Here is a 27755-nt window from a genome sequence, read left to right on the forward strand (position 1 = left end):
TAAGTTACAGGGGAATAAGTTACCCATTTTGGTATCTGAGCGTTGTAAACTTTTATTTTATAGCCACTCTAGCTTATGTTGGTATGGTATGTTTATTTCCATCCATTTACTTCCAGCCTGTCTTTGTGATTTCTTTTTTTCTTTCTTGGCCACACCCACAGCATAAAGAAGTTCCCTGGCCACAGATCAATCCAAGTTGAGCTGTGACCTGTGCAGCAGCTGCAGCAGTGCTGGTTCCTTTAACCCACTGCGCTACAGTGGGCAGGAACTCTGTGAATTTTTCATTTCAGATTTTTAATTTTAGAATTTCCATTTTGTTCTTTGGAAATAGGTGTTATTTCTCTGCTGAGATATCACATTAATGCATTCATTTAAGCATATTTTCCTCTACTGCCTTGAGCATACTTTTTTTTTTTTTTTTTGTCTTTTAGGGTCACATGCGTGGCATATAGAGGTTCCCAGGCTAGGGGTTGAATTGGAGCTACAGCTGCCACCTATGCCACAGCCACAGCAATGCCAGATCCTTAACCCACTGAGCAAGGCCAAGAATTGAACCTGTATCATCATGGATACTAGTTGGTTTGTTACTGCTGAGCCAGAACAGGAACTCTGTCTTGAGCATCCTTTTTTTTTTTTTTAAGGGCTGCACCCACAGCACATGGAGGTTCCCAGGCTAGGGGTCCAATTGGAGCTACAGCTGCCAGCCACAGCCACAGCCACAGCCACGCAGGATCCAAGCTGTGTCTTCGATCTACACCACAGCTCATGGCAACGCCAGATCCTTAACCCACTGAGCGAGGCCAGGGATGGAACCTGCAACCTCATGATCCCTAGTCTATTTGTTTCCGCTGCACCACTACAGGAACTCTGAGCATACTTTTGATAGTTAATTTAAAATTTTTTGCTAATTAGAACATCTGATTATCTTAGAGTCAGTCTCCGTTGATTGTATTTTCTCAAATATAAGACACTTTTTCCTATTTTCCATATAATCTTGAATTATATCTGAATGTTACTTTTGTTTGTTTTTGTATTAGCAGATAGTTACACTGGCTGAACCTATAAACTGTTTATTCTGTAGTGGGTAGCTGCTGAAATAGCACTTTAATTCCTTTAAGCTTACTTGGTTGCTTGGAGAGTGCCTGTATAAGGGTCAGCCTGAGGTTGGAGTAGAGTTTACTGCTAGCTTTGGCTCCCATCCTGGACTGGCTGTCATCCTGTATCTCCTTTGCACATCATCTTGATACCCATCACTTACCTCCTGTGTTAGGTCCTTGGGTTTTTGTATCCTTCGTTTTTGTATCCTTTTTCTGTTTACGCTCTCATCTTGGTGGTGCATATCTTCTAGTATCTTTTGAGAATGGGAGAATAGGAGGTATATTTTTGTGATCTTGCTTTTTCTCGCTTCTGCTTTTATTTTTCATTAATAGTTAAATGGGTATGGGCTTATAAGCAGGAAATCTTTTTCCTTTCAGATCATCAAGCACTGACCTTTTATAGTTAAGCTTCCAAGTACTAGCTGCTAGAATTTTGAAGCCATTCTCATTTCTAATCCATTATAGGATAGGTGATGCTTCACTCTTGCTAGGTATTTATTGTAGGATCTTTTCTTATGCCCACAATTGTGAAATTTCACAGTTTGATGTGCTTTGGTGAGGGGCCTGTTATCTTCTGCTGTCCTGGTCTTTGATTTCTTCCCTTTTGTTTTCTCTTTCTGGAATTTCCATTATTTAGGTGTTGGATTTCCTGGACGGGGCCTGCAAATTCTGTATCTTTTCTCTTTTTTCTCCTATTTTTCTGTATCTTTGTCTGTTTGCTTTATCTTTTTTTTTTGTGAGGTTTCTTTAATGTTATCTTCTAATCCTTCTGTTGATTTTCATTTTATATCATATATATGTATTTTTAATTCTCAAGGGCTTTTGTTAGCTGATCCTTTTTCTTTCTTTCTTTCTTTTTTTTTTTTTTTTTGCTTGTTAGGGCCACACTCGCGCCACATGGAGGTTCCCAGGCTAGGGGTTGAATCGGAGCCACAGCTGCCAGCCTACACCACAGCCACATCAGATCCGAGCCACGTCTGTGACCTACACTTCAGCTTACGGCAATGCCGGATCCTTAACCCACTGAGTGAGGCCAGGGATCGAACCCACAACCTCATGGTTCTTAGTCGGATTCTTTCCGCTGTGCCACAGAGGGAACTCCTGTTAGCTGATCTTTTAGCAATGCCATCCTGTCTGTTTTTCATGAGTGCATTGCCTTTGATCTCTGAGGATACTGATACAGTTTTCAAAGTCATCTTCTTCCTGCATAATCTTTGTCTTCTCCAAGTTTTATTGTGTTTTGTTTTTTCTCCTGTCTTTTTTTTATCTTTGTCTTTTAGGTACGTAGCTTCCCTAGGCCTCTTGTATTGAAGGATGGATCTGAATACTGATTGAAATCTCTGCCCACTGTAGGATGATTGGAATAGGTTGTTTTTGAATCTAGCCAGATTCTCCTGAAAAGTATCTTCAGTTTTCTGTTTAGGAGTGGGGTGGGGTCTAGGCCTGACTGCCAGCATCCTGGCAACCACAGAGAGAAGAGAGCTGGGGGTATCTGTATTTAGTATATTATGTGTTGTTCTTATTTCAGTATGGTACCTGTACCCTGAAATTTGCCTACTCCTCCATCTTCTGAGGCTCTCTATTTGTGTGTGTGTGTGGGCGGGGGATTCCTATGCATGTGAAATTTCCTGGGTCAAGGACTGAACCCTTGCCACAACAGCAGCTCTGCTGCAGTGACAAGGTGGGATCCTTAACCCACTGCACCAGAACAGAAGGGACTTTCCTGAGGCTATTTTATCTTTGGAAAATTACCGGCTGTGGAGTTTCTGTCGTGGCTCAGTGGAAATGAATTTGACTAGTATCCACAAGGATGCAGTTTTGATCTCTGGCCTTGCTCAGTGGGTTAAGGATCTGGCGTTGCTGTGAGCTGTGGTGTAGGTCGAAGACATAGCTCAGATCTAGTGTTGCTGTGGCTGTAGGGTAGGCTAGCTGCCGTAGCTTTGATTCGACCCCTAGCCTGGGAACTTCCATTTGCCATGGGTGCAGCTCTGAAAAGCAAAAAACCCCAGCTGTCTGCAGGGCTAGGGATGGGCAGCCCCCAGCCATGGGAAGTGATAGTGAGATCTGAGGTTCTGACTGTCCCTTACCAACCAACCCATCTATCTTTGGACTTATCTCTGCCCCATTTCCAGATACATCTGGTGCCACAAATTCCCGAGTTTGGGAAGGTTCTGTGGTAGAAATCATGTTGCTTCTCAGCTTTCTCCACAATTTAGGAGTCTGTAGTCATTGACTACTTGTGTATTTGCTTTCCAACTTTAGAACTTCATTTCTGTGGTTCTTTTATTTCTAATTTTTTTTAAAAGTTATTTTTTAAGTTTTAAAAATTTAAAATTTCTGGCCACACTCATGGCATGCAGAAGTTCCCAGGCCAGGGATCGAACCTGAGCCACAGCAATAACCTGAGCCAGTGCTGTGACAGTGGGTATTTAACCTGCTGAGCCACATAGGAATTCCTCTGTGGTTCTTTCCTGTTCTGTTCTTCTTCCTTTTTTTTTTTTTTTCCTTTTGGCTGCTTCAAGGCATATGGAATTCTCTGGCCAGGGTTCAGATCCAAGCTGCAGTTGTGACTTAAGCTGCAGCTGTGGCAGTGCCAGTTCCTTAACCCACTGTGCCAGAATGGGGATTGAACCTGCACCCCAGGGCTCCCTAGATGCTGCTGATCCTGTTGTGCCACAGCAAAAACTCCTTTTCCTGTTCTTTTTGTCCTATGGGTTTATGCCTTAAAAATCTTCTTTGCTGTGGTTTTAGTGGAATTACAGAAGGGGGCAAAAGTAATATCTGTCTCTCCTTGACCTTTACGGAAGCTCTCTCATCAGTGTTCTTCAGGAAAAATGGGCCCTGGAGAAAGGCAAGTGTTTCAGTGAGTGGCCTTGGACGCATACCTTGTTCTATGGGAGAATGGTGCCAGGGACTTGTTTATAGAGTTGAGGTTGGAAGTGACTTGAGGTGACCTAGCTTGATTCTTTGTTCCTAGGCCCAACTTCTGGAGGCAGATAGAGTTCCTCTTGTCACCCTTGGAAATTGCTCCTGAACTCCCATTTCTGGCAGTAATAGTCATCAAAATAGCTGAAAAACCTCCTTATACAAGATAATGGAAATGTTGGATAAAGTATAACAGATATCCTTTTAAAATGCATATGCATAATTGCATGTGTAAAAAAGTAAGGGAGAAGCAAGCTTGGGCTGGAATCTAGAGCTCTACCCCTTCACTGGCTAAAGCTGCTTATTCCCAGGGGACTTTGCCTCTCCATAATTTAGAGATGTGGGTTTAGTAGCAGTGTGTGAGGCATAGGAGATAAGATGTGGAATTGAGACTGAGGCTCACATGATAAGACCTGCACAGGGTTGTACATTCATTGAAAGTATGGACTAGAGGAAACCTTTTGCTGATAAGGGGATAGATAATGAATTTTTTTTTTTTTTTTTTTGCCTGTGTTGATGGAGGGTGGGTAGTTTCTCTTGAGCATTTGTAGCTATAGATATGTGCTTCCATGAGCTTGGAGTTGAGGTTGGTACCATCTGTGTTTCCTGGGAAACTGGAAGTTGAGAAATTAAAATGACTCCAGATTGGTAATGTCCTAGAAGATTTGGCAGAAGCAAAAATATAAATTATCTCTGGAAGCTTGCCCCTCAAAATCTTGGCCTCACTTTTTATTCCCACAGAAAAGGCCCCCACTGAACATAAGCTCTGAATCCAAAAACAGAATCCAAAATTCCAAAACACACAGGGAAACAAGAGACCACGAGTGAAAAATCATCAGAAGTAACAAGTGGCAGAAATAAATATTCAAGAAGTTAAATTATGGAATTACTAGATAAGGATTTAAAAGTATGACAAAGATCAAAGTTATCAAAATTGACCAAGAAGATTTTTTCTTTAATAGAATTTCTAGAAATGAAGAAGTAGAGTAATTGCATTTATAAATTAAGTAGAACTAAACTGCAAATTAGACCGAGCTAAAAAGAGAATTAATGAGTTGAAGTTAAACCTATGGAATTATCTGTAATGCTGCTTAGACACAGAATTGAAAAATATGAAAGCAGAGTTGAGATTGGGGATGGCCTGATATTTGTAAGAGGAATTTTAGAATTAAAGAACAGGAGAGATGCAATATTCCGGTTGATAAAAGCCACAAATTTTTCAGAATTGATGAAAGACATGAATCATCAGATTTAAAGCATACTCTTCTAAGCAGTGTAAATAAATTTCACCGTAGACACAAAGCCCATCAGTGACACTTTAAGAAGTAGATGTGAGGAGTTCCTGTCATGGCTCAGTGGTTAATGAATCCGACTGAGAACCATGAGGTTGCGGGTTCGATCCCTGGCCTTGCTCAGTGGGTTAAGGATCCAGCATTGCCGTGAGCTGTGGTGTAGGTCGCAGATGCGGCTCGGATCCCGCGTTGCTGTGGCTCTGGCATAGGCCGGTGGCTACTGCTCCGATTCGACCCCTAGCCTGGGAACCTCCATATGCTGAGGAAGTGGCCCAAGAAATGGCAAAAAGACAAAAAAAAAAAAAAAAAAAAAAAAGAAAAAAGAAAAGGAAAAGAAATAGATGTGAGAAATCAGCCAGAGGGAAAAGACAGAGTATCTACAAATTTAAACTAATAGATGTTTCAGCACTAATGATGGAAGCCAGATAATATTTTCGCTGAAAGAAAATAACTCAGCCTAAAAGTTTATGTTCTAAACTGTCAAGTTACGAAAAAGAACAAAATAACATTTTCAGAAAGGCTAACAAAGGCAACTCTACCGAAAGATCTTTACTGAAGGAAGGTGTTCTTTGGGAAGAACAGTGGTCCTAGAGAAAGAGCAGAGATGCAGAACGGATGGTGAGCAGATAGGTTGGTGAATGTATGGACAGACAAGAAAATGCTGATTGTATCAGATATCTGCTCTGGGAGGCAGGTAAGAAGAACAACAGCCAATTAAATACTGAACACACACGTTATATTAAATTAATTAAATGTAAGTTGGAAGGAGGTAATTGGAGATTAGAACCATTAAGTTCCTATGAGGAATGTGAGAGATGGTGATTATTTTTAGGCTGTTAGCATAAGTATACATATTAGGATTTAAAGGTTAGACTAGAATAGAATAGAAATAGGGTTCATTATTTCCAGACCAGAAGTGGCTGAAATGTGGAATTAAAAAAGATAATCCTGGTACAGTGGATTAAGTATTGGATGTTGTCACTGCTGTAGCATGGGTTCAGTCTGGTCTGGGAACTCCTGCATGCCAGGGATAACCTAAGGGTGGCAGTAGTAGAGAAAAAGCAAATTTAACCATAGTGTTAATTATAAATATAATGGGACTTAATTCTAGATCAAAGACAGTGTTAGGTTGATTTGAGGGGAAAAGATACAGGAAGATTTAAAATAAAAGTTGGAAGAAGATAAATTGGGAAAATACTAATTACAAGAAGTGTCATATAACATTGAGAATAAAGGCATTACCGAGCAGGAGTTCCCATTGTGGCTCAGCAGAAATGAACCTCACTAGGATCCATGAGGATACAGGTTTGATCCCCTCACTCAGCAGGTTAAGGATCCAGCATTTCCACGGGCTGTGGTGTAGGGTCGCAGACACGTCTTAGATCCGCATTGCTGTGGCTGTGGTGTAGGCTGGCAGCTGCAGCTCTGATTTGACCCCTTGCCTGGGAACCACCATATGCCCTAAAAAGAACCAAAGACAGGGGCATCACAGAACACGTGAAAGGCACGTACTCCAGAGCCAGGCTGCCTGTGTTCAAAACCTGGTTTTGACTCTTAGTAAATAACTTGGATAGAGTTACTATCTTGTGTGAAAGAAATTCAGAGATGAAATAGAGGCACATTTTTAGATTCTTTTCCTGCCTCTTGTCTGTATGTGCCATTCCATGGTCTGTATGTGCACACCTGTGTGTGTGTGTGTGTGTGTGGTGCTAGCCCACGCTCTTGCCTCCATTTCGGTTGTCTGTGGCCCCTACTACACCTGGCCAGCCTCCCTCTGGTCGTGGGAAAGGCAGTGAAGATGCTCCTCTGTGGACTGGGGAACATGGAGTCAGCATCCACATGGAGTTACAGCTCAGATACTGTCGCTGGGAGCCCTCACCTTCAGGACTCCAGGGAGTCCTCTGGTTGAGCCTGCTGGGACAGCAGGTGCTCAGCTAACTTTTGGTTAGCATCTAAAGCAGGGCCTCCCAGGAAGGGAGCGTGGTCACTGTTGCGGGGCAGGCGGTGGCTGCCTCTCTCTTGGCAGACCTGAAGGCTGGACCACGAGGAGAAGGCTGGGCTTGCCTCACTCAGCCTCGGCGGTTCCTGGGAGGGTGCACTGGTGCCAGGGGCCTGAGGGAGTGTGGGGGACACGGGCCTTGAGATGCATCCTGGTCTTGTCACTCTCCAGTGCCTGCAGAGGGAGGTAGGGGCTGCTGAGGGGCCTCCAGGTGCCAAGGGCAGAGTGCAATGACCCACTTGCTGCTGGGGTTTGTAGTACCTCTGGGAGATGTTGGCTGGGCTGGGTGCACCTCCATCCCAGAGTTCGGGGACCCCAGGGGAGGTGTGACTGCTCTAGCTCCAAACCCTCCACCAAGACTCCTTCTCTCTTTCCCCCTCCCCAGTGGATTTCCCTCTTTTCTCACCACTGGAACAAGCCCAGTGCATCCAGGGCTGATTGGCCTGGGAAACAGACCTCAAGTATCACAGCTGGTCCATGTAGCTTCATCCACCTCCTGGAATGTGGGTTCTGAGTGGAACCTGAATATGTTTTTTTGGTGGTGGTGTGTGTCCAGGAGCGGGGTTTCTCTGCTCTGAGGGCTTGGGGAACACTGGGGACTTCTTTCCACCAAGGTGTAGCCCCCTTGGAACTTAAGGACTGCCCATTGGAGACACTGCTGCTTGGATACCTGGTTCCTTTGGAGGCCAGAGGTTGGGTTGGCTGGTGCTTGGGGGTAGAGCCAGCCCCTTGCCCAAGTGTCTTTGGGCGGGGGGGGGGTGCTCAGTTTCCTCTCCTGCAGAAATGGGCAGTGGGCTAAGGTCGGGGGAGCCTGCTGTGCTTGGGGCCCTGGCTCTGTGGGTGTGGGCAGGAGCCCCATGCCTGGTAAAAGGCAGAGGGCCTTGTGGTTGGAGTGTTGCCAGAGGCTATAAATAGCTGAGTGTGTGCAGAAGAGGTATGGGGAGGGGATCCCTCTCCAGTTGGCAGCAGAGCCTGAGCTGGAGGTGGGGGGAGGCATGGTGTCTCCCAGTCTCCCCTGATCCCCCCGGGGCTCTGAATGCAAAGCTCTTGCAGGTGTGGGTGTACACACTGCCAGCTTGATGGGGTGGAGGCTTGTGTTGTGACAAGATGGCATAGGTAGCAGGGAGGGGTCTGGCTCTGATAGAACAGCAGCCGTGCCAGGCATTGTTCCAACCACTCTTTAAGTCATTTCGTTCTTGAAACAGCCAAGGCAGTAAGTACTGTTATCACCCCCTTTTTCACAAGTGGGGACACAGAGGCACAGGGTAGCTGGAGGTGTCAGCACCAGGACTTGAATGCAGTCAAGGCCACCTTTTTCTCACTTAGTCTGTAGGAGGATCTTGTCAGGTGGGGGTCTAATGTCATCCTGGACCCTTCGGTCCTACCTGGAGCCTTGAGGTTTGGGGTTCCCAGCCCTGTCCACATAGATCCTGCCCACAGTAGTGTCCAGAGGGTTCCCTGCCTGGTCATCAGCTTGCAGAGTGGAGCTAGACCAGCTTTGGACCACTCTTGATGTCTAGTGGCCTCTCTTGTTTGGGCTCCTGACGTCACATGTGGGAGCAGGGGCTTGTTGTCTGAGGGGAGATGGAAGCTCCTCTGAGGCTCGGGGGCTTGGCTTATAGGCTGAGGCTGCCCTATTGTCCCCTCCTTTCAAAATCCTGCTCTAGCCAGGAGATAACTATGTCCTTGTGTCCGACCATAGATCCTTCCTTCCGTCCTTCCATCCATCCATCTATTCCGCCTGTGTCCAGAACCAGTTCTAGCACTCGGCAGGCATGGCTTCTGCCTTCATCAACTTTACTGAGGGGAAGGCTGTTTAAAAGACAGTCCTCAAGCACATTTGCTTTGTTTCTTATGTGAGTGTTCATTACATTATTTTCTCCTAGGGATTATTTTTAGTTATATTATTTTTAGACTTCTTGAATGTCTGAAATAATCCTTTAAACAACAACAAGCAACTAGTCAAGGAAGATAAATTGGGTAAATGGAGGATGCAAAAGGCCACAGGGTTGTAGGGGTCCTGGGGACAGTGGGGCAGATTTGGGGGCCGGGACTGGGGGCTCTTTGGGAGGGCATGGTAAGAGGAATGGACTTGGTAAATGTTGGAGGCTGTGTTTGAAGGGGCAGTTGGGCTGAAGTGTTCAGCGACCTGGATGGCCCATGCACAGGGCAGAAGGGGAACGGGAGTGGGTAGGAAGTACCTACAGGGGTCTTGAGGACCAAGCCCAGCTGGGAGGATCCTCTGTTACCCTTGCTCTCCACCAGCCAGCCCCGCTTGGTGCACACATTCCCCCATGGTGATGCTGGGAGCCTTAACCTTCCTGATCCTTTACCACCTTCTCCAGTCCAGCCAGGCGCAGGTGCTGTTTGCTGGGTGCAGAAGGGACCCTGGAGGGTGCTCGTTTCCCATCAGGTCTGGTCAGGGGTGTGTGTTTTGGTGGGGGTCGGGGGACGATGACACACACTAGCATTGTCTCCCTGGAGGACTCTGGTGAGTGTGGGACAAGGCTGAGGCAGCGGCAGGAAGTGCCTTCCTAGTTTCTGAGACAGAAGGGGTGGTTCAAAATGTAGATTAAGGCCCACTCTAGTTGAATGGGTCTGGGCTGGGCCTAGAAATATGCATTTTTAGCAACACTCTCTGCTGCACCCTAATAGTGATTCTGACATGCTTTGGGGTTTGAGGGCCCCTCCATTCACTGCTGCAGGCCCACTCCCACTCAGGGGCCTCAGGAGCCAGTAAAACCCTTCCCTGTGCATCTGGCCGGGGAGTCCAGCCCTGGCCAGCCAGCCTCCCTGACATGGCCTGGGTGGCTCAGCATCTCCCTCCCCCTGGCGCAGGTTCCGGGCGTGGGGAGGCCGAGACACGGGAGTGCATCTACTACAACGCCAACTGGGAGCTGGAGCGCACCAACCAGAGTGGCCTGGAGCGCTGTGAGGGTGAGCAGGACAAGCGGCTACACTGCTACGCCTCCTGGCGCAACAGCTCAGGCACCATTGAGCTTGTGAAGAAGGGCTGCTGGCTAGACGACTTCAACTGCTACGACAGGTAGTCGGTGCCGCCAGGGCCGAGGAGGGGCTCTCCTGGGCCAGCAGGGGTGGTACCGGGTCTCTCTGAGTGCGTGTCCACCCTTGGTTAGCCCTCTTGACTTCCTGCTTTAGGGACGGTGGTTCCCCGTGGGGTTCTCTTTGGGGAGGGGTTTGGCTGGGCTGCCCCGGGGAGTCTGTGCCCCTCAACTGAGGGGCGGATGGGAAACTGTGCCTCCAGGCAGGAGTGTGTGGCCACCGAGGAGAACCCCCAGGTGTACTTCTGCTGCTGTGAAGGCAACTTCTGCAACGAGCGCTTCACCCACCTGCCTGAGGCAGGGGGCCCAGAAGGTGAGGGCCACCGGGGAGGAGACGTGGGCCAGCTGAGGTCCCGGAGCGCTCAGCTCCTGCTGGGTGGGGAGCAGCTGCAGGGCTCTCTGGTCTGGCCCTGGAGGTGTGTGGGTAGGCGGGCTGTGTGACGCCGGGCTCCATGTGTCCCCCAGTCACGTACGAGCCACCCCCGACAGCCCCCACCTTGCTCACTGTGCTGGCCTACTCGCTGCTGCCCATCGGGGGCCTCTCCCTCATAGTCCTGCTGGCCTTCTGGATGTACCGGCATCGCAAGCCCCCCTATGGCCACGTGGACATCCATGAGGTGAGACGGGGCTGGCTTGGGGCAAGGCGGGATAGAGGTGGGGAGGCCAGGCCAGGTCCTATTAAGCCCTTGATCTCTCCAGGACCCTGGACCTCCACCCCCGTCCCCTCTGGTGGGCCTGAAGCCGCTGCAGCTGCTTGAAATCAAGGCTCGGGGGCGCTTCGGCTGTGTCTGGAAAGCGCAGCTCATGAATGATTTTGTGGCTGTCAAGATCTTCCCACTCCAGGTGAGTGTTTGCCACTCCAGGGCAATCCCAGGGCCCATGGGGGTGGAGTGGGGCTAGGGTAGTGCTTTGCAAAGCCGCAGTCTGCTCTGGTTTTCAGGAATTTGTTCTGACATCAGGTTCTGCTTAGAGGCCCTGGACAGCAGGCCACCCTGAGCAGTTGCTCGGGACACTTAGCGACGACAGGCCTGCTCTGCTTCTCATTGATTAGGTGGTCTCTGGACCTCAGTGGCCCCTTGTCAATCAGATGCTGGCCTCAGTGCTCACATCACTATTGGCTTATGGTCCTGGGCCTGGCACAGCTCTGCTTTGCCTCCTTCACCGAAGCTGAGGTGGGGGCAGGGGTGGGGGAGCAGGTGGGGCACTTCTGCAGGGTGGAGTTCAGCTGCTTCCCCGCCTCAGGACAAGCAGTCGTGGCAGAGTGAGCGGGAGATCTTCAGCACGCCCGGCATGAAGCACGAGAACCTGCTACAGTTCATTGCCGCTGAGAAGCGAGGCTCCAACCTGGAGGTGGAGCTGTGGCTCATCACGGCCTTCCACGACAAGGTGAGCCATGCTTGTGGCTCCCGCTCCCACGTAGGTGAACAGGCCCTCCTGTGGCTTTCCATGGCTGTGGATGTGAAGGTGTGCAGTCAGAAACCCTAACCCTGGGATCACTTCTTAGGAATAGTAATGACTTCATGATCACCACCCCCTACAGCGCCTTTCCAACCCCTTGTGGCCTCATCGCTTCCAGCCTATAGCCCACAGAGACAGCCCTCCTGGGCTGGGCTGGGCTGGGTTCTGTCCTGTGCCCAGAGCCTGTGCTGTCTCCTCTAGGGCTCCCTCACAGATTACCTCAAGGGGAACATCATCACGTGGAATGAACTGTGTCATGTGGCAGAGACAATGTCAAGAGGCCTCTCGTACCTACACGAGGACGTGCCCTGGTGCCGTGGCGAGGGCCACAAGCCATCTATTGCCCACAGGTACCTGGGTTAGCAGTTGCCTTCCCTGCGCCTGACTTGGAGTTGCAGAGAGGGTTGGAGGGTGAGAACAGGGCCTGGGGGTCTCAGTTTCATAAACAGGCTTAGCCGCTCTGTGGTGTTTCAGAGGTGACTACACAAAACTCTGGGCCCTCCTGGCCCTTCCTCTGCCTTTCACTGGCATCCTGCAGGCTGACCTTGCAAGTCAGTTTTCTTGTGCCCTCCAGTGGCCACAGGAGGAAGTGCTGACTCTTTTACTTTGGTTGGTGGGTTGGTTTAGCCACTTCTCAAACTTTTTGGTTAGAGTCCCTTTAATTCTTGTGGGTTTTGTTTGTTGATATTTGCTGTATTGGAGCACACATACTGCATTAACTGTCAGAGTGATGACGTGTGTATAGCCTCTGGAAGATTCTATATTCTTAAGAGAACAAGGATTTTCTAAGAAGGCAAATAACAGATTATTATGAAAAGAATGTTGACCTTGCAGATCCCCTGAAATGCCTCAGGGACTCTCTGGGGTCCTTGGCTGATGCTTTAGGAGTCACTTTGTTAATTCCTCATCACAGTGCTCACTAAATGGCAGGCAGTGCTCTGAACACTTAGAAACACCAAGTCATTTAAGCCTCATAACCACCCTGTGAGATAGGTACTGTTTTTCTCACCTCATCATTTTTTTGGCTGCGCCATGCAATGGCTTGGTGTGGGATCTTAGTTCCCAGGCCAGGGCTTAAACCTGAGCCGCAGTGGTGAAAGCGCCAAGTCCTAACCACTAGACCACCAGGAATGCCCTCTGCCCGTGTTAAAAATGAGCTGGGGCGGACCTTGTTCCCCAGATATGGTGGAATGGCCTGGGCTGGGGTCTCTGGGAGTCAGGGTGGGAAGCTAGGAACCAGGTCGATTGGACCACATGTCAGCTCCACTTCAGTCCATTGTCTCCACAGGGACTTTAAAAGCAAGAATGTATTGCTGAAGAGTGACCTTACAGCTGTGCTGGCTGACTTTGGCCTGGCTGTTCGGTTTGAGCCAGGGAAACCTCCGGGGGACACTCATGGGCAGGTAATGGGCCTCAAGGGGTGCAAGATGGGGGCTGGCACTGGGCTGGACCCTGCCCTTCTGGTGCTCACCTGGCAGGGTGCAGGGGCAGGGGTTACCTTGAGAGCTCAGAGCAATGCTGTCATTTCACCAGTGGGGAAAGTGAGGCCTAGAGCGTAGTGTGGCTTCCCGGGCCTATCAGTGAGAAGCAGATTCTTTTTCCTCTTTCCATTCTAACTGTTTTTTTGCCTGCGCCTGTGGCATGTGAAGTTCTTGAGCCAGGGAGCAAACCCATGCCACAGTAGTGACCCAAGCCACTTCCGTGATAACGCCAGATCCTTAACCTGCCGAGCCAGTGGAGAACTCTCAGTTGTAATTATTAAACAAGGTAAAAATAATTATAAATATGGAGTTCCCAGGGTGGCTCAGCAGAAACAAATCTGACTGGTATCCATGAGGCCGCAGACTCCATCCCTGGCCTCACTCAGTGGGATAAGGATCCGGCATTGCTGTGAGCTGTGGTGAAGGTTGCAGATGCGGCTCAGATCTGGCATTGCTGTGGCTCTGGTGTAGGCTGGCAGCTCCAGCTCCAGACCTCTAGGCTGGCAGCCTTCATATGCCATGGGTGTGGCATTAAAAATATGTATTATTATTATAGATAAGAATATACTAAGAATCCAAAACCAAAAACCTACAATAACTAACTAAAGTTAAGCTTAAATCATCCTAGAACAATTGCTATTATTATTTTAAAGTATTCTCCCCTTTTTTTTTTGATGTTAATCTCTGCAAAATACACACCATCTGTGTAGCCCCTTGTGGTTTTGCTGGAGTAAAGAGGCAGCAGTTCCACATTCGGTTACCATTGTCTCTAATGATACTTGAAAATTATCCCTGAAGTGTAATTTACATTCTGACCCTTGTGCTCCCACCCAGTGGATGTGGCGAATCAGGAACAGCCATCATTGTCGATGGCCCTGCTGTGCATATGGAGTGTAGTTCTCAGGGCCAGCTGTAAGTGCATTAGTGTGTGGTCAGTGCCTGCAGACCCTCCCTGTTCTCGCACAGGTGGGCACGCGGAGGTACATGGCCCCTGAGGTGCTCGAGGGAGCCATCAACTTCCAGAGAGACGCCTTCCTGCGCATTGACATGTACGCCATGGGGCTAGTGCTGTGGGAGCTCGTGTCCCGCTGCAAGGCTGCCGACGGTGAGCGGGCTGGAGCCCCGAGCTTCCTGGGTGTGGGGTGGGGAGGGGCAGAGCCCTCAGGTGACCCCACTGGGCACTCTCTTCCCCAGGACCTGTGGACGAGTACATGCTGCCTTTTGAGGAGGAGATTGGTCAGCACCCGTCCTTGGAGGAGCTACAGGAGGTGGTTGTGCACAAGAAGATGCGACCTGCCATCAAGGATCACTGGTTAAAGCACCCGGTGAGGGCCCTGGGGTGCAGGGGCAGAGAGGGGGTCCTCAGGCAGCAGGACAGTTGTCATCCCCCCAGCCTGGTCAGAGGCCACTTAGTGCACTGCCTTCCTTCCACCAGGAGAATATTTGGGGAGGCTTGTGCCCTTCAGAGCAGCAGAGCTGGGTTTGGCCCAGAGAGTGTGGGCTCCATCAGGGCCTGGGTTGCCCCCAAGGATCACTGGCATGGGGCGAGCCCACCGGCCCTGGGCCTGACACATGTGGGTAGGTATCCTGGCTCTGCCAGTCAGCAGCTGGGTGACTTCCAGCAGAGTGCTTTATTTCTCTGAGCCTCTGTCTCCGCAGGGTAGTAATAGGTTGAAGGAATTACTTGTATGTCTCTGGGCGGGACACCTATCACATGAGTGTTTAACATGAGTTAGCTCTGACGAAGTAATCTCTGTTCTCTGCCCTCATCATTTTCTGAGCCTGGGCTGAGCCACATGGCACTTGAGCCCCTCCACATCGGGGATACTGTACAGAAGCCCCCAGCAATGTAAATGGTTACCTATCTTAGAAGGGTATTTGCCTTTGGCTCCATTGAGTCCTTCCCCTGCTCCCCCAGGGTTTATTTTGAAAAAGGACATCCTTGGGGGTTCTAGGGGCTAGTACTCTTACCATATGGTCAGGGGTAGTTAGGGGTCGCACTGTGAAAGCCAAGTTCAGCTACTGTGCTGTCCCTGGAACCCAAGACTGCATGCATGTGGAGAAAAATCGGGCATGGGGAGAGGAAAGCTGGGCCAGGATCTGACCCTCTAGGGAGTTCCCGTCGTGGCGCAGCAGAAATGAATCCGACTAGGAACCATGAAGTTGCGCGTTTGATCCCTGGCCTTGCTCAGTGGGTTAAGGATCCAGCATTGCCATGAGCTGTGGTGTAGGTCGCAGACGCGGCTGGGATCTGATGTTGCTGTGGCTCTGGCATAGGCTGGCAGCTGCAGCTCCAGTTCAACCCCTAGCCTGGGAACTTCTATATGCCTCGGGTATCGTCCTAAAAAGCAAAAAAAAAAAAAAAAGTCTGATCCTCTGTCTGAGACTTCTCAGTCTCCCGGGGCAGAGATGCTGGGGTTGCCAATCCAGTTCCCTGGTGGGGAGCAGGTCCAGGGAGATCCGAGTGTGGCCTGGTGCTAAGCCAGCCGAGAGCTCCTAGAAGAGGACAGTTTGCCCGTCCTGCTGCCTTCCCAGCTCCTCACAGTTGGTTCCAGCACATGGTGTCAAGCTTTGTCCCTGGGCTTTGGGGAGGGATCCGGGGCTGTGGGATGCAGCCCTCCTCCGTCCCCACTGTGACTGTGCTTGGGCCCTTGTGTGATATGGACTTCTCCTGAGATTTAGTTTGAAAATTGCTGCTCTGCAATTTTCAAACAGCAGGCAGTCGTGTTCGCCCCAGGAGGGCCCTGGGTTCCCCTACTTTCTGTGTCGCTGGCTGTGAAGGAGGCCGTTGAGCTCAGGATGGTGACTGCCGGCCGGGGAGCTCCCCCCCAGTTCCCTGCGGGTGGGCCGGTGGGCTCTGCCTGGTCCTCAGAAACATCTCCAGTTTGCTTGTCCTCACTGAGGGCCACTAGCAAGGGAGTCTTTTTCCTCTTTCCCGCTGTGGTGCAGGGCCTGGCCCAGCTCTGTGTGACCATCGAGGAGTGCTGGGACCACGACGCAGAGGCTCGCCTGTCGGCGGGCTGCGTGGAGGAGCGGGTGTCCCTGATCCGGAGGTCGGTCAACGGCACTACCTCGGACTGCCTTGTCTCCCTGGTGACCTCTGTCACCAATGTGGATCTGCCCCCTAAGGAGTCGAGCATCTAAGCCCAGGACACGTGGACCTCCAGACTCAGTGGCTCTGAAGAGGAAAGGAGAAAGAAAAGTTGTGTTTTGTTTTGGAAATCCCATAACACCAACAAACACATAAAATGCAGCTGCTATTTTACCTTGACTTTATTATTATTATAATTATTATAATTATTATTATTAATATTATTTTTGGGATTGGATCAGTTTTTACCAGCACATTGCTCTACTGTATCGCAAACAGTGGACACGTCAGCAGGCGCTGAGGTGCTGAGCTGTGAATGCCGAACCAGCGCCGCTGAAGAGCCTCGGCCACCTCCCGCCCTCGGGGTTCATTTTTCCCGCTTTCTCTTTGTTTGTCGTCTCAGAATCTGTGACACAAAGAAACCCATCTCCTGTCTTAGGAACCTTAATGCTGCAAACTCTACCTAGAGAAACCTTTGAAGACTGTTACATAAGAACACATCTTCCTCAAAGGAGGAGGTTCCCTCTGCCCCCATCCCCCTGCCCTGTCCCTTTTACTCTTTTTTCCCCTTTTTAGACAGTGAGTTGAAGAAGCAGCAGACGTGTCTTTCACGGATTAACGGGTGTTGTCCTGACCGAGGAAAACTGGGCTGAAGATGAGGATGGTTTGGACTGGAGCTGGAAGGGGAGGACAGAGCTGGGGGTGGGGGGTGGGGGCACAGCTACACTGGACTCGGGCACATTCGGAGCAACATCCTTGGCCATGAGACTACTTCTCAGGTAACCAGGAATCGCGGGGAAGGATTGTGAGGAGGCTGAGCATTAACAGCGAGAGTGGGGTTTGGAGAAAGTCTGAAGTCAGGTGTGGCTTTGACCCACCTGTTGGCCCTGACCAGTTTTTTCCACTAATTTGGGCTTGGGCGTAGGAGAGAACATTTTTTTCTGCCCTGATTTTAAGGTTAGGCAAGGGTAGAAATCATCACGTTTTACTGAGTATGTTCTTCATTAAGACGTGATACTGTAAATATCTTTAATGGAGGAAAAGTTGAAATTTGTACCTTGCTTCCTCCTGGAGCAGTTCAGGGAAATGCCCATGGGGGGGCGCCCTGCACAAGCAGGGTGAGAGGATTTCCTGGGTGGGGCCTGCCAAGGCCTGCCTCTCTGGAGAGCCCCAGAGTCCTGCAGCACTGGCTCTGCCCTGTGTGGTGACATCACTGTCCCTTCATGTGGTACGTGGACATAGCTTTCTCCAGACCCCTTAAAGAGGTGCATACTCGAAAAACTGTCTCTATTATGCCATAGCCTTGCTCTAGTCAGTGAATGTTCCTAATGCTGCTGTTTCAACATTTGAATTTTTTTTAATTTATGAAACATGCAAATTTTTTTAAAAAACAAAACACACACATCCACATATACACACATGCTTTGCTATGTGGCTTCCGAGGTTTAAATTTTGAAAAGTAAAAGAATTGAATCTTCACGACCACAGACCACCTCAAACCAGAAATACCTCAGAATTTTCTACTTGTGTAAGTTTATTATATATTTTATTAGTTGTGTTGTCTTGTAGTAAGTATATTTTAATGTAAGTTGGCTTTTATGACAAAGTTTAAAAGAAATAGAGAAAAAGAAAAAAAAGTTGTGAGTCTTCTAGGGAGTGCTACCATTTTTCTTTGATAACGCCCCCTTGTAAATAACTGTCATCAACTGTAGGTTGGCTGTCTGGGCCGAGTCTGGGCATTCATCACTCTTCTTTGTGAAGGCTTTTCCTTCCAGTTTCTTTAGACCATTTTATTTGAAAACTGGATCTCTTAACTTGAGGGCAGGCAAGTTGGTGGGCGATGGGGAGATAGGGAGAGATTGGCTTGGATGAGGATGGGAGGCGGCGCCTCTTCCTGAGTTATTTGGAGGTTCCGATGTTTCCCTGGACCTGACGGGTGGCCCCACTTTCACTTGATAGCACTGTGGCCCTTAGACCCGTGTGAGGTAATTTGGCTTGAGACTTGATTTCTTAAGTAAATGAGCAGCAGTGCTTGTGGAGTTGATCCGTGGGTCTCTGGATCCACAGCGCCCGGGCCAGTCTGTGACAACATGTCTGTGTGGTGAGGGCTCAGTGCCGTGTGCTGCGTGGGGTCTGGGGCCCCTGGGCTGTGTCCGTCTCTCTGCGTGTCTGGGCATAGGGTGCTGTGGGGGGCAAGTTAGCTTCCCTCTCAGAGCTCAGTTTTTGCTTCATGTGTCAGAATGTGAGCTGGCAAGGTGGCTACAGGGACAGGTTTTTGTTTTTCGTTGTTGTTGTTAAGTTATTTGTCTTTTTCGTCTTTTCTCTTTTAAAGTATTTTGTGGTGTGGTATTTTTCTTCCCTCAGAATAATTTTTACAGCAAAATGGGCCTTACAGCAGTTGCTTTTCTTTTCCACTTATTTCTTTCAGAAGCTTTAAAATATTTATTGAAAAGTGCCATATCTGATTTCTCCAGCTTTCTCCTCAGGCAGTGCCAGGCATCTCTACTTTTCAACCCTCAGAAGAAACAAATAAACCCCTAACAAATGTAGCTTATTTTCTAGGGGGATGATCAAGTCCCCGATCCTACCCTACTCGGTGTGGAACACTAAACCCCAGCCTCTCTGTTCCATTTTAGATTTCCCCTGGGCGCTTTTTCCTTTGTGTGCTGGCTTGGTTCTTGTGAGAGCAAGTTTGGACCTGGCTGTGGGGGCCTGTGCGGGGCTGTGCTGTGGGACCTGCAGGGCAGGCAGGCCGGGCAGGGGAGGCCTTTTGTCTGGGGAGGCTCCCTCTTTGCTGACCCTGTGCTCAGTCATTGTCGCTCCCTTTGGGGCCTTGGCCCCAGAGTAAGGAATCCAGAGGTGGCCCCTGTGTGGCCTGGCTGGGCAGAGGGGAGGGTTGAGGGGTGCAGTTCTTGTGGCCTCTGGTGGCCTTTCCCCACGAGCTGTGCCCCTGACGGTGCTCACAGCTAGGAGAAGGTGGGTGTCTCCTTCCAGGGCGTGCCGCTGGGGGCCTGGTGGGTCTTTCGCCTCATGCGTTATGTATGTTATGTCTGTTGCCGCGTATTTTCTGGGAAGTGGACCATCCAGAGCTCTGGTTTGTGTTGACTGGGCTGTGAGGCCTCTGCCTGGGCTCTCTTCCACAAAGACTGCACACAGGCTCCACTTCTGGGGAGCCTCAGATCACCGATGCACCTTTCTTCCCTGCCAAGCTCTGTGGAGGACCGGTGGATATCAAGGCTGGCATTCATTGTTTTTCCTGCCTCGTCCCTGGTGGCCGTGTCAGGGGACAGAAGTGGCCCAGGACCCCCATCCTGTCCTTGCTGGTGTACTGTCATCCGAGCAGACTCCTGGCTGTGGGGGGGACTTGTGGGGAGAATATGTTCTGTTTGGAAACACCCGTGATCACTGTGGGGTGATAATCCTGAGCCAGAGAGATCCAGGAGTGAGCAGGGGAAGGAAGAGACCTGGACAGCCAACTGTGTCACAGTGTCCAGCAGAAGAATCTTAAAGACATAGTCATTTGCGCATCCCAGGGCTGGCGTGAGCTGGGTTTTCTCCCCAGGTGTTGGTCCCTGCCTAGGGTCCTTTGAGTGAATTACTTGGGTTCAGGGGCTGAACTGTTCGTAGGAGGAAGGGAGGCCCGACTGTGTGGAAACATGAGCTCCATCAGCCTTGTGCGCAGAGTGGCCTTCCTGTCCTGTTGGCTCTCAGTAGTGCCAGGTTTGGGGGATCAGTCCTAGTCCTGGTGGGGAGACTGACTCAGAATGCATCCTGTCTGGATGAGGAGCATGTGTCAGAACAAGAAGGACCTTGTCCAGCCTCCAAACACTGCCAGGATGCTTAATAAGCAGCCCCCTCCCCCCCATGTTCTCAGCTAAGAGAAAAGCTCTGTTATCTGCAGGCCACTGAGATGGTTCTTCCCTGCCCCTAGGGGCCAGCCCTCCTGTCGAGTCATGCTTTTAGGAAGCTGAGCATGTGACCCTGCAATGCTGCTCTGGCCCCTTTCTCTCTACTTGGCCACCTTCTTGCCCTGCCACTCTGCACTGAGTGCTTGTGCTGCGTGTTCGCCGTTTCCTTGGTGGCAAGCTCAGCTGTGCGTTGAGGGTCCACCATGTGCTATGTGGGGCTCAGAAAGCCCGTCATATGGCCCCTGTGCCCTGAGCCTTGAGGTCAGGGAAGCAGCTGTGCCATCCAGGGTGGGAGGACTGGCTGGCCCTCTTGCAAGTGGAACTTTGCCTTTTTTAGAATGCTACGTAAAGTTGACAGCATCTATTGGTAATACGAGGATTTGATGGTGTTTTTTAGTAATTTAATAAGCATAGGTATATAAGTTTTTAGAATTGGTACTAGAAGTTGAATAGCCAAGCATTAATCCAGAAAACTTGGCTCACAAGAAAAATACCTAAATTAGCACTTTCCAAGTGTTTGATTGTCGGTGCCAGCTATTTCAATAGCTGGTTGGGTTTTGAATCTTTAGAGAGAATCCAGGCCTGCCTGGTTCACAGTTCAGGGTCCTCAGACCACACCTTTCTAAGAAGCACAGAGAATTGACACTCCACCCCACCCCCCACCCCTGCCCCACCCTAGTCCAGGGCAAGCAGCCAGAAAGGAAAGAGGGCAAACTGGCTTTTTGTCTTTGTTTAGGTGACTTGAATTTTCCTAGGTCAGTGGCTGTTTACAGAAGCTGAACTAGTAAAATACTCAGCAGCTAATATGTTCAGCCTGGTCAGCCTAGTAATGACGAGTTTAAGTTTTGGTCAAGAGTAATGTTTAGAGTAAAGAAAGAGGCCCAGTAATTCAGTTGATGATCTGTTTATATATCTTCTCAGTCTAGATCTGTAAACGTTTAATGAATTCAGGGTTATAGGCATAGTTCTTTAAGATTCTTGATAGTTAATTTGTAACCAGCAATTCACCTATGAATGTATCTCAAACCTTTAGGAGGCTTGGGGAAGTTTTTTAAGATGATGATTTAGTTTTGTAGCAAAAGGAAACTGAAGTTTAAAATGCTCCCTCCCCCTTGGAAATTAATTCATTTGATTCAGCCACACTTTAAAAACAATTACCGTTGCCCCTCTGTGTCCACAGGTTTCTCATTCGTGGGTTCAACACCTTGCATCAAAAACATTTGGGAAAAAAATTGACAGAATATTCTGAAAATCACAACCTGAATTTGCCATCTACTGGCAACTATTTACATAGTATTTATATTATAAGGTATTCTAAGCAATCTAGAGCCGATTTAAAGTATATGGGAAGGGAGTTCCCTGGTCGCTCAGCAAATTAAGGATCTGACATTGTCATTGCGCTGGTTTGGGTCATTGCTGTGGCTCAGGTTTGCTCCCTGGCCTGGGAATGTCTGCATGCCTCAGGCGTGGCCAAAAAAATAAGTGTAAATAAATAAAAGTGTACGGGTGGGGGGGGGGCGGGATCTGTGGAGGTTATATGCAAACCTTACATCATTTTATATAAGAGTTTTGAGCATCTGTGGATTTTGGTAAACCCCCCCCCCTTTCCCCCAGCCCCACCACACACATAGAGAGACAGCTGTAGTAGGTCCAAGAAGCTTATAAATTATCATCAAGATATAATCCAAATTACATAGTGGGATATTTTGAATATTCCTATTTTATACTTATTTTGGGTCCACTGTAAACTTTGGTGTGGACAAGATTTTGAATTTAAAGGATTTACCACTATTTAAATTTTTACCAAGCTCTTATATTTTCATGATGGTATGCTCCCAGTGTGAATGAAGCAGGATTTTTTCATTGTGGTCCTCCACGTATCCCCCTAGTGCCAAAACCAGTGATATTTTATTTGCTCCTATGGCAGCTCGTAGTGATAACACAAGTGTTTTTCCCTCATGAACTAGAATGCATTTTCTCTGAATGCCCACATGTGTGGTGGGCCCCGCGCTGCCCTCTCTTCTCTAAGAGAGTCTTTAGATTGTCCGGGGCCTAGGCAGTTCTGAGAACTACTGCGAGCCAACTACAGGACACTAACAAGAAATGCACACACAGACGTGTGTGTGTGTGTGTGTGTGTGTATGTGTGTGTGTGTGTGTATACAGTGGATTCTACACTCGTGGGCTCTTCTGGACATCTGCAGAAAAGCGTTCCATTCATTTGCACAGTTTACATTTTTTAAGCTCACAGTTGTTAAAAAAAAAAATGACCCATTAGCCAGGGCTTTTCAGGCAGGTGAGGATGGGTATCTTGGCAAATGGATGAATTCTGACGTGAGTCCTGGGAGTTTCTGCTGTTGTTTGGGTGTGGGCTCATTGCCTGACTCTCCAATCACGTTTGTGTTGTTGGAATGTCGTGAGGTAGCATTGTAAATAAGAGTCTAGGGTATATAATAGAGATACAACACTTGAAATTTTACTTTAAGAAATCTATAGCACTCCATATATATTTAGTTAAATCATTTGACAGATTCTTCTGCACAGTGTGGAGATTGTTTTATACCACAGATTATTTTTATAAAGTCTAGTGAGTTTGAGTAAAAATGAATTTGTAATCAGAGTAATAAGCTTTACCTTTTAAGATAAATGCACACTGGAGCGAGTGGTGTGGAGCTTTCAGTTAGCGCCCCTTCGGGTTCTCGTTGATACACTGGCAGATTGCAATCTATCTTTGGGTCTTGTTTGGTGAAAACTCTGCTTGTGGCTGTCTGCATATAGGAGAGTCTGCATGGTACTTGGATGCTTGGTTCTGCTCCTTGCAGGCTGGGAGGAGAGGGCCTGGGGAGAGGCGAGAGGAGCCTGTGGTGTGCTTTACAATTGCACTTCCTCCTGAGGTTTCTTTTGAACAAAGCGTTCTGAGTTTAATAATTAGTTTGTCAGTTACTCTCTTGGGTGTAGCAGTGTGACAGCGTTTTGAACAGAAATTGTATGGGGGTGCAGGTTGGGGTAGGTTGGGGCTAGAATAAGATTCAGGCTACAAACATTTGAAATGAGGATTTGGTGACTTGAGAAATCTACCAGACTGAATGATCTAGGACCAAATTAGCCAGTTTTCAAGGACAGAATTTCCAGTGGAGTAATTATTCAGAAAGGGGGAGGGCTGTGTGTGGACACAGAAATCAGATTAAATGGAGCACTGCCAGGCCCGTCTTCTCCATCAGGGCTGTTTGGTTGGAGGTGAGGGGCTGGGCTGGCTCCCTGCTTTCGTCTGGCTACTGACCCCAGGAGCCCATGGAGGAAGCTCAGAACCCTGTACCCGCAGGGCATCTGTCCAGTGTCTACAAGGTTTTCCTGCTCTTCCTACAGAGGTTAGCATCAGTGCCATCACATGGAAGGCAGTCATGTCAGCCTTTTGATTTGGGGGTAGAGAGTGGATGGTTACTGGGATGAGCCTTTTTGATGGGGATGTATGGGAATTGAGTCATGTGCTAACTCTCTGTATCCCTAATTGCTGGAGGCTTGGCCCCTAGACCCCACCTACTGGCTTCAGCGCTGTGTTTGGACGTGCTGGTTGGGACAGTGTTGTCAGGAGAGTCCCTAATGAGTCATGGCAGACCGACTGTGCTTTTATTCGGTCTGTTTGGGAGTAAAGTTTTACACTGCCCCTTTTATATACTTGAATGAATTTCGTTTTGGCAGATTCAGGAGCACTCTGGGAACCAGCCCCGGGTCCTTTTTTCCTATTCCCCATCTGAGAGCATTTCTCTGCTCTCTAGCCACACGTCTTGGAATGTAATTCTGTTGTGCCTTTGTTTTTGTCACCTGCCTCCCCCCAAAAGCAACTGCTGTAGGCTTTTTTCTACTTGTCTTTTCTAGCCCGAAGCCCCACCTTTTTCCTTTTTCCCAGCTGTATTTTCTGGATGCAGTTCTGTGCTCCAGATGTTTTAAGAACCAGTTACCTCAGACCTCGTGTTGAACAGTGTCACCATCTGGGTCCTCTCGAAACCGCAGGCTTATGACATACACGCAGGAACGCTGCTGAGTATGGGTACTTAATTTGTTTTAAAGTAAAACTCTTCCTGAGGATTGAAAAGGGGGCTCCTGGCAAGTTCTTCACAGTCCTGTGGTGGGATGGGTCTAGAGTGTCATCTGAACGGTGCTTCCTGGTTCCTCTTTGAATTCTGCCATTTTCAGTATTCTCGTGTCTGAATAGGCAAAGTGATTCAACTGGCTGGTCTTGTACACAAATGAGTTCTGAAAATGCACTCTTTGTGACCCATTTCCAGTCACTAAAGCTCAAATGTAGAACATTCCCTTAAATGGCAGGATTGAAAACCGCCCCCATCCACCACAGTGCATTTCGGGAAGACGTCTGTAGCATATGTTGCTGTGAAATTCTGCCTTGCGGGATGTGGCTGTTTGTCATTTTGATGTATTTTAAATAAATATATATATATATTTTTTAAAGAGCCTTTTTTACCAGTTCAGAAAGTTTAATTAACCAGCAGTCACCATATCTGAATCTTTGTCTCTGGGGCACAGATGGCAGACCAAGTTTAAAGTGGTAACTCAGCCCTACTGAGCGTGGGCTGCCTGCCTGGGCCGCCCTGTTGACCATGGGACACCAGGGTCAGTGTGTCTACACTGGGTTCTGACTCAACCCTCGAAGCGTCTGGTCTCTGCTGTTTGGGGACTGTTGGCTTCAGTTCCTGCAAGCGCTTTAGCCTAACTGGGCTGTTCTCAGCGCACTGCCACGAGCTCAGTGTATGTTTAGCCAAATAATTTCTCCACAAGGGAAAAACGCGCTCATCGAAATTTTACCAGCAGTGACAGAGGTGAGAGGAGGAAAGATTAGGCAACATCTGGGTTTTGATTTGGAATGTGTTCAAGACATTGTTGAAGGCTGTCTGGGAGGCAGTGATGGCACAGAGAGTCTTAGGCAACCTCATCCAAAAGCATGAAGACCTCCTGTGAGGGGAGGAATTGTTGAAATGCCAGCGTCTTTTTCCTCCCCACCCCCTTTTTTTCTCTAGAATTCTGTAAAAATGCAAAGAAAATTGAGTGGTACTTGAGAATTGGGGGTGAGGGTTACCGCAGGTGAGAAACACACTTTTAGATTTCAGTTCCATGCCACAAATCCACACAATGCCATTTTTCAACTGTACAAAAGAATCTGCTTATGAATTTGACATGACCTTAATGGTAGCATCAGGCCGGATTTTTCACATGTTAATATTTTTCCACATTTGTCCTTGAATCTGAATGACTTCATACAGTACTGTAAATTAAACTTATATTGAGTTTGATGTCAATTCTTCTGAAAAGAGCTTCTGCATGTAACGCACAAAGAACACAGCAGAGTATAACATTTGCAGGACCAACTTTGCAACCAACAGAAGATGTCATTTCTCATTTGCCATTTTATATATTAGTTTTACCAGCAACTTCTAAATTTGTATATTATTTGTAAGGAAAAGAAGGAAAACCTAAGACTTGTCTAATAACTTAGCGGAGAATGTGTGTGTTGGGTTTAGGATGGATAGCGAAGTCTTATTGAGCTGTGTTACCTAACTTGTATATAAAACTGTAATTAAAAGTTTGGATTCACCTGTTTCTCGTGGTTTACAATGATGAGTCATTTGCAAACTCTGGAAATGTGACCAGGATGTGATTTAAGACTGTAGAAGTGAGGAAGCTCTTCAAGTCCTTAAACTAAAGACGTCTAGTTTTTGGCTCAAATTCAATAAGTACTGTTTATATACCAGGATACGTGAAGATGTACATGTAATAGGTCACTTTGCAACCTTGTAGCTATAAAATAAAAATTTTGTAGAACAGAAATAGCTTGTACTACTGAATTAACAAAAGTTATACTAAAGTATCATGTTTAAAAAAAATATATATATATACACACACAGAGTTGAGCTTGTTGCTGTTAACCCTGTCTGGATTTGAAAAGTGTGCTGATTTATATATATATATATATTATATACACACACACACACACACACACACACACACACATACATACATACATACATACATACATACATACATACATACATACCGGCAAACATCTAAAATGGCCTAAAGCAGACATCTGTGTAATTACAGTTGCAAAATGAAGACATTTGGGAAAGAACATTGTATCATAGTTCATTCATTTGCAGTGGATCTTTGTTCTTTTTTTACTGTGGTAATTTTAGAAATGAGTGTCAAGTTTGAAATTAGATCTGCTACGTTGGGGTTTTGCTGCTTGAACTCTGCACTGGGTCCTCAAATAAACCGATGTGAATGTAGTTTTTTCCCCTGTGTGAAGCAGCAGCCACACCCCAACAGAATAGGAGGAAAAATCTAGAACTATTTCAAGTTTTATCTTTTTGTATATGAAAATAAAATGATAATAATAATAAAACCCTGTTGTCTTTTAATCACATGCAGGGGATTGAGGTTTCTTTTCATGGGATTTAGAAATAATAGAATGGGGAGTACCCATTGTGGCGCGGTGGTTTACGAACCCAACTGGCATCCATGAGGACGAGGGTTTGATCCCTGGCCTCGCTCGGTGGGTGTGAGCTGTGGTGGAGGTCACAGATGTGGCTCAGTTCTCTAGTTGCTGTGGCTCTGGCGTAGGCCGGCAGCTATAGCTCCGATTTGACCCATAGCCTGGGAACTTCCATATGCTATGGGTGTGGCCTTAAAAGATAAAAAGAGAAATAAATAAAATCATGTTTTCCCACTTACAGGACCAGCTTGAGCACCCCCAAGAGTTCCTGTTTGTTAACTTGCAGTGTTAATAGCTGAGGGCCTAGGCTGCCAAAGGCTGCGGGATGGGCTAATCACAGGTTTCCAGTTTTGCCCTTTAGAGGCTCAGGACCTAGGTGGAGACACTGTGGGCTTTTCCTTAATGGACTGTCCTGGGACTTTCAGTTTGTTTCTTCACTGGGGTGTATCTTCCAAACCCCCAAGATCCCCGCACATACAACCCTACCCCCTACTCTCATACTTTGCAGACAACTTTGAGCAATATTTTGTAAGTGGAGCAGAGAAACCTAAAAAATAAGTTATATTCAGGACTACTGCACAATACAAACTCTGCCATTTCCAAATGTGGCTGAGTACCAGGGTGATTTGCTGAGCTATTAAAAATACAGTGATGGGGCCCCACCCCCAATCTGAATCAGCAAGCCAGTCCCCCATTTTAGGGTTCCTGACTTATCTCACTAGATGAAAACATGGTTCCCTGCTAATAAAATAATGATAGTCCCTACTAAAACAGGAAAGCCCCAGAAATCACCTCACTGCTTTCTGTAGTAACATAAAAGATTTTTCTGGCCTATGACTAATATTTACTAAGCGGAGAAACACCAGCTTTGAATCCTGGGGGAGGGGTCAGTGCCTTTTTTGTTCATTGTTTATTATAAACCTTACATAACCTGCTTG

At 47.9% G+C, this 27755-nt stretch overlaps 1 protein-coding gene across 3 annotated transcripts in view; it reads left to right on the forward strand.

Annotated features, from left to right (window-relative positions):
• ACVR2B (activin A receptor type 2B) overlaps positions 1-26727 on the forward strand; it is a 38388-nt gene extending 11661 nt beyond the window's left edge. Inside the window, 10 exon segments of one of the 3 annotated variants that reach the window (NM_001005350.2) lie at positions 10152-10359; positions 10579-10688; positions 10841-10992; positions 11075-11218; positions 11618-11761; positions 12035-12183; positions 13122-13236; positions 14281-14419; positions 14509-14639; positions 16264-16468. In NM_001005350.2, the coding sequence (NP_001005350.1) occupies positions 10152-10359; positions 10579-10688; positions 10841-10992; positions 11075-11218; positions 11618-11761; positions 12035-12183; positions 13122-13236; positions 14281-14419; positions 14509-14639; positions 16264-16458 (1487 nt within the window). In that variant the 3' untranslated portion in view covers positions 16459-16468. 3 annotated transcript variants of the gene reach the window in all.

The sequence above is a fragment of the Sus scrofa genome, chromosome 13 (genome assembly GCF_000003025.6).
Source record: "Sus scrofa isolate TJ Tabasco breed Duroc chromosome 13, Sscrofa11.1, whole genome shotgun sequence".
NCBI classification, from domain to species: Eukaryota; Metazoa; Chordata; class Mammalia; order Artiodactyla; family Suidae; genus Sus; species Sus scrofa.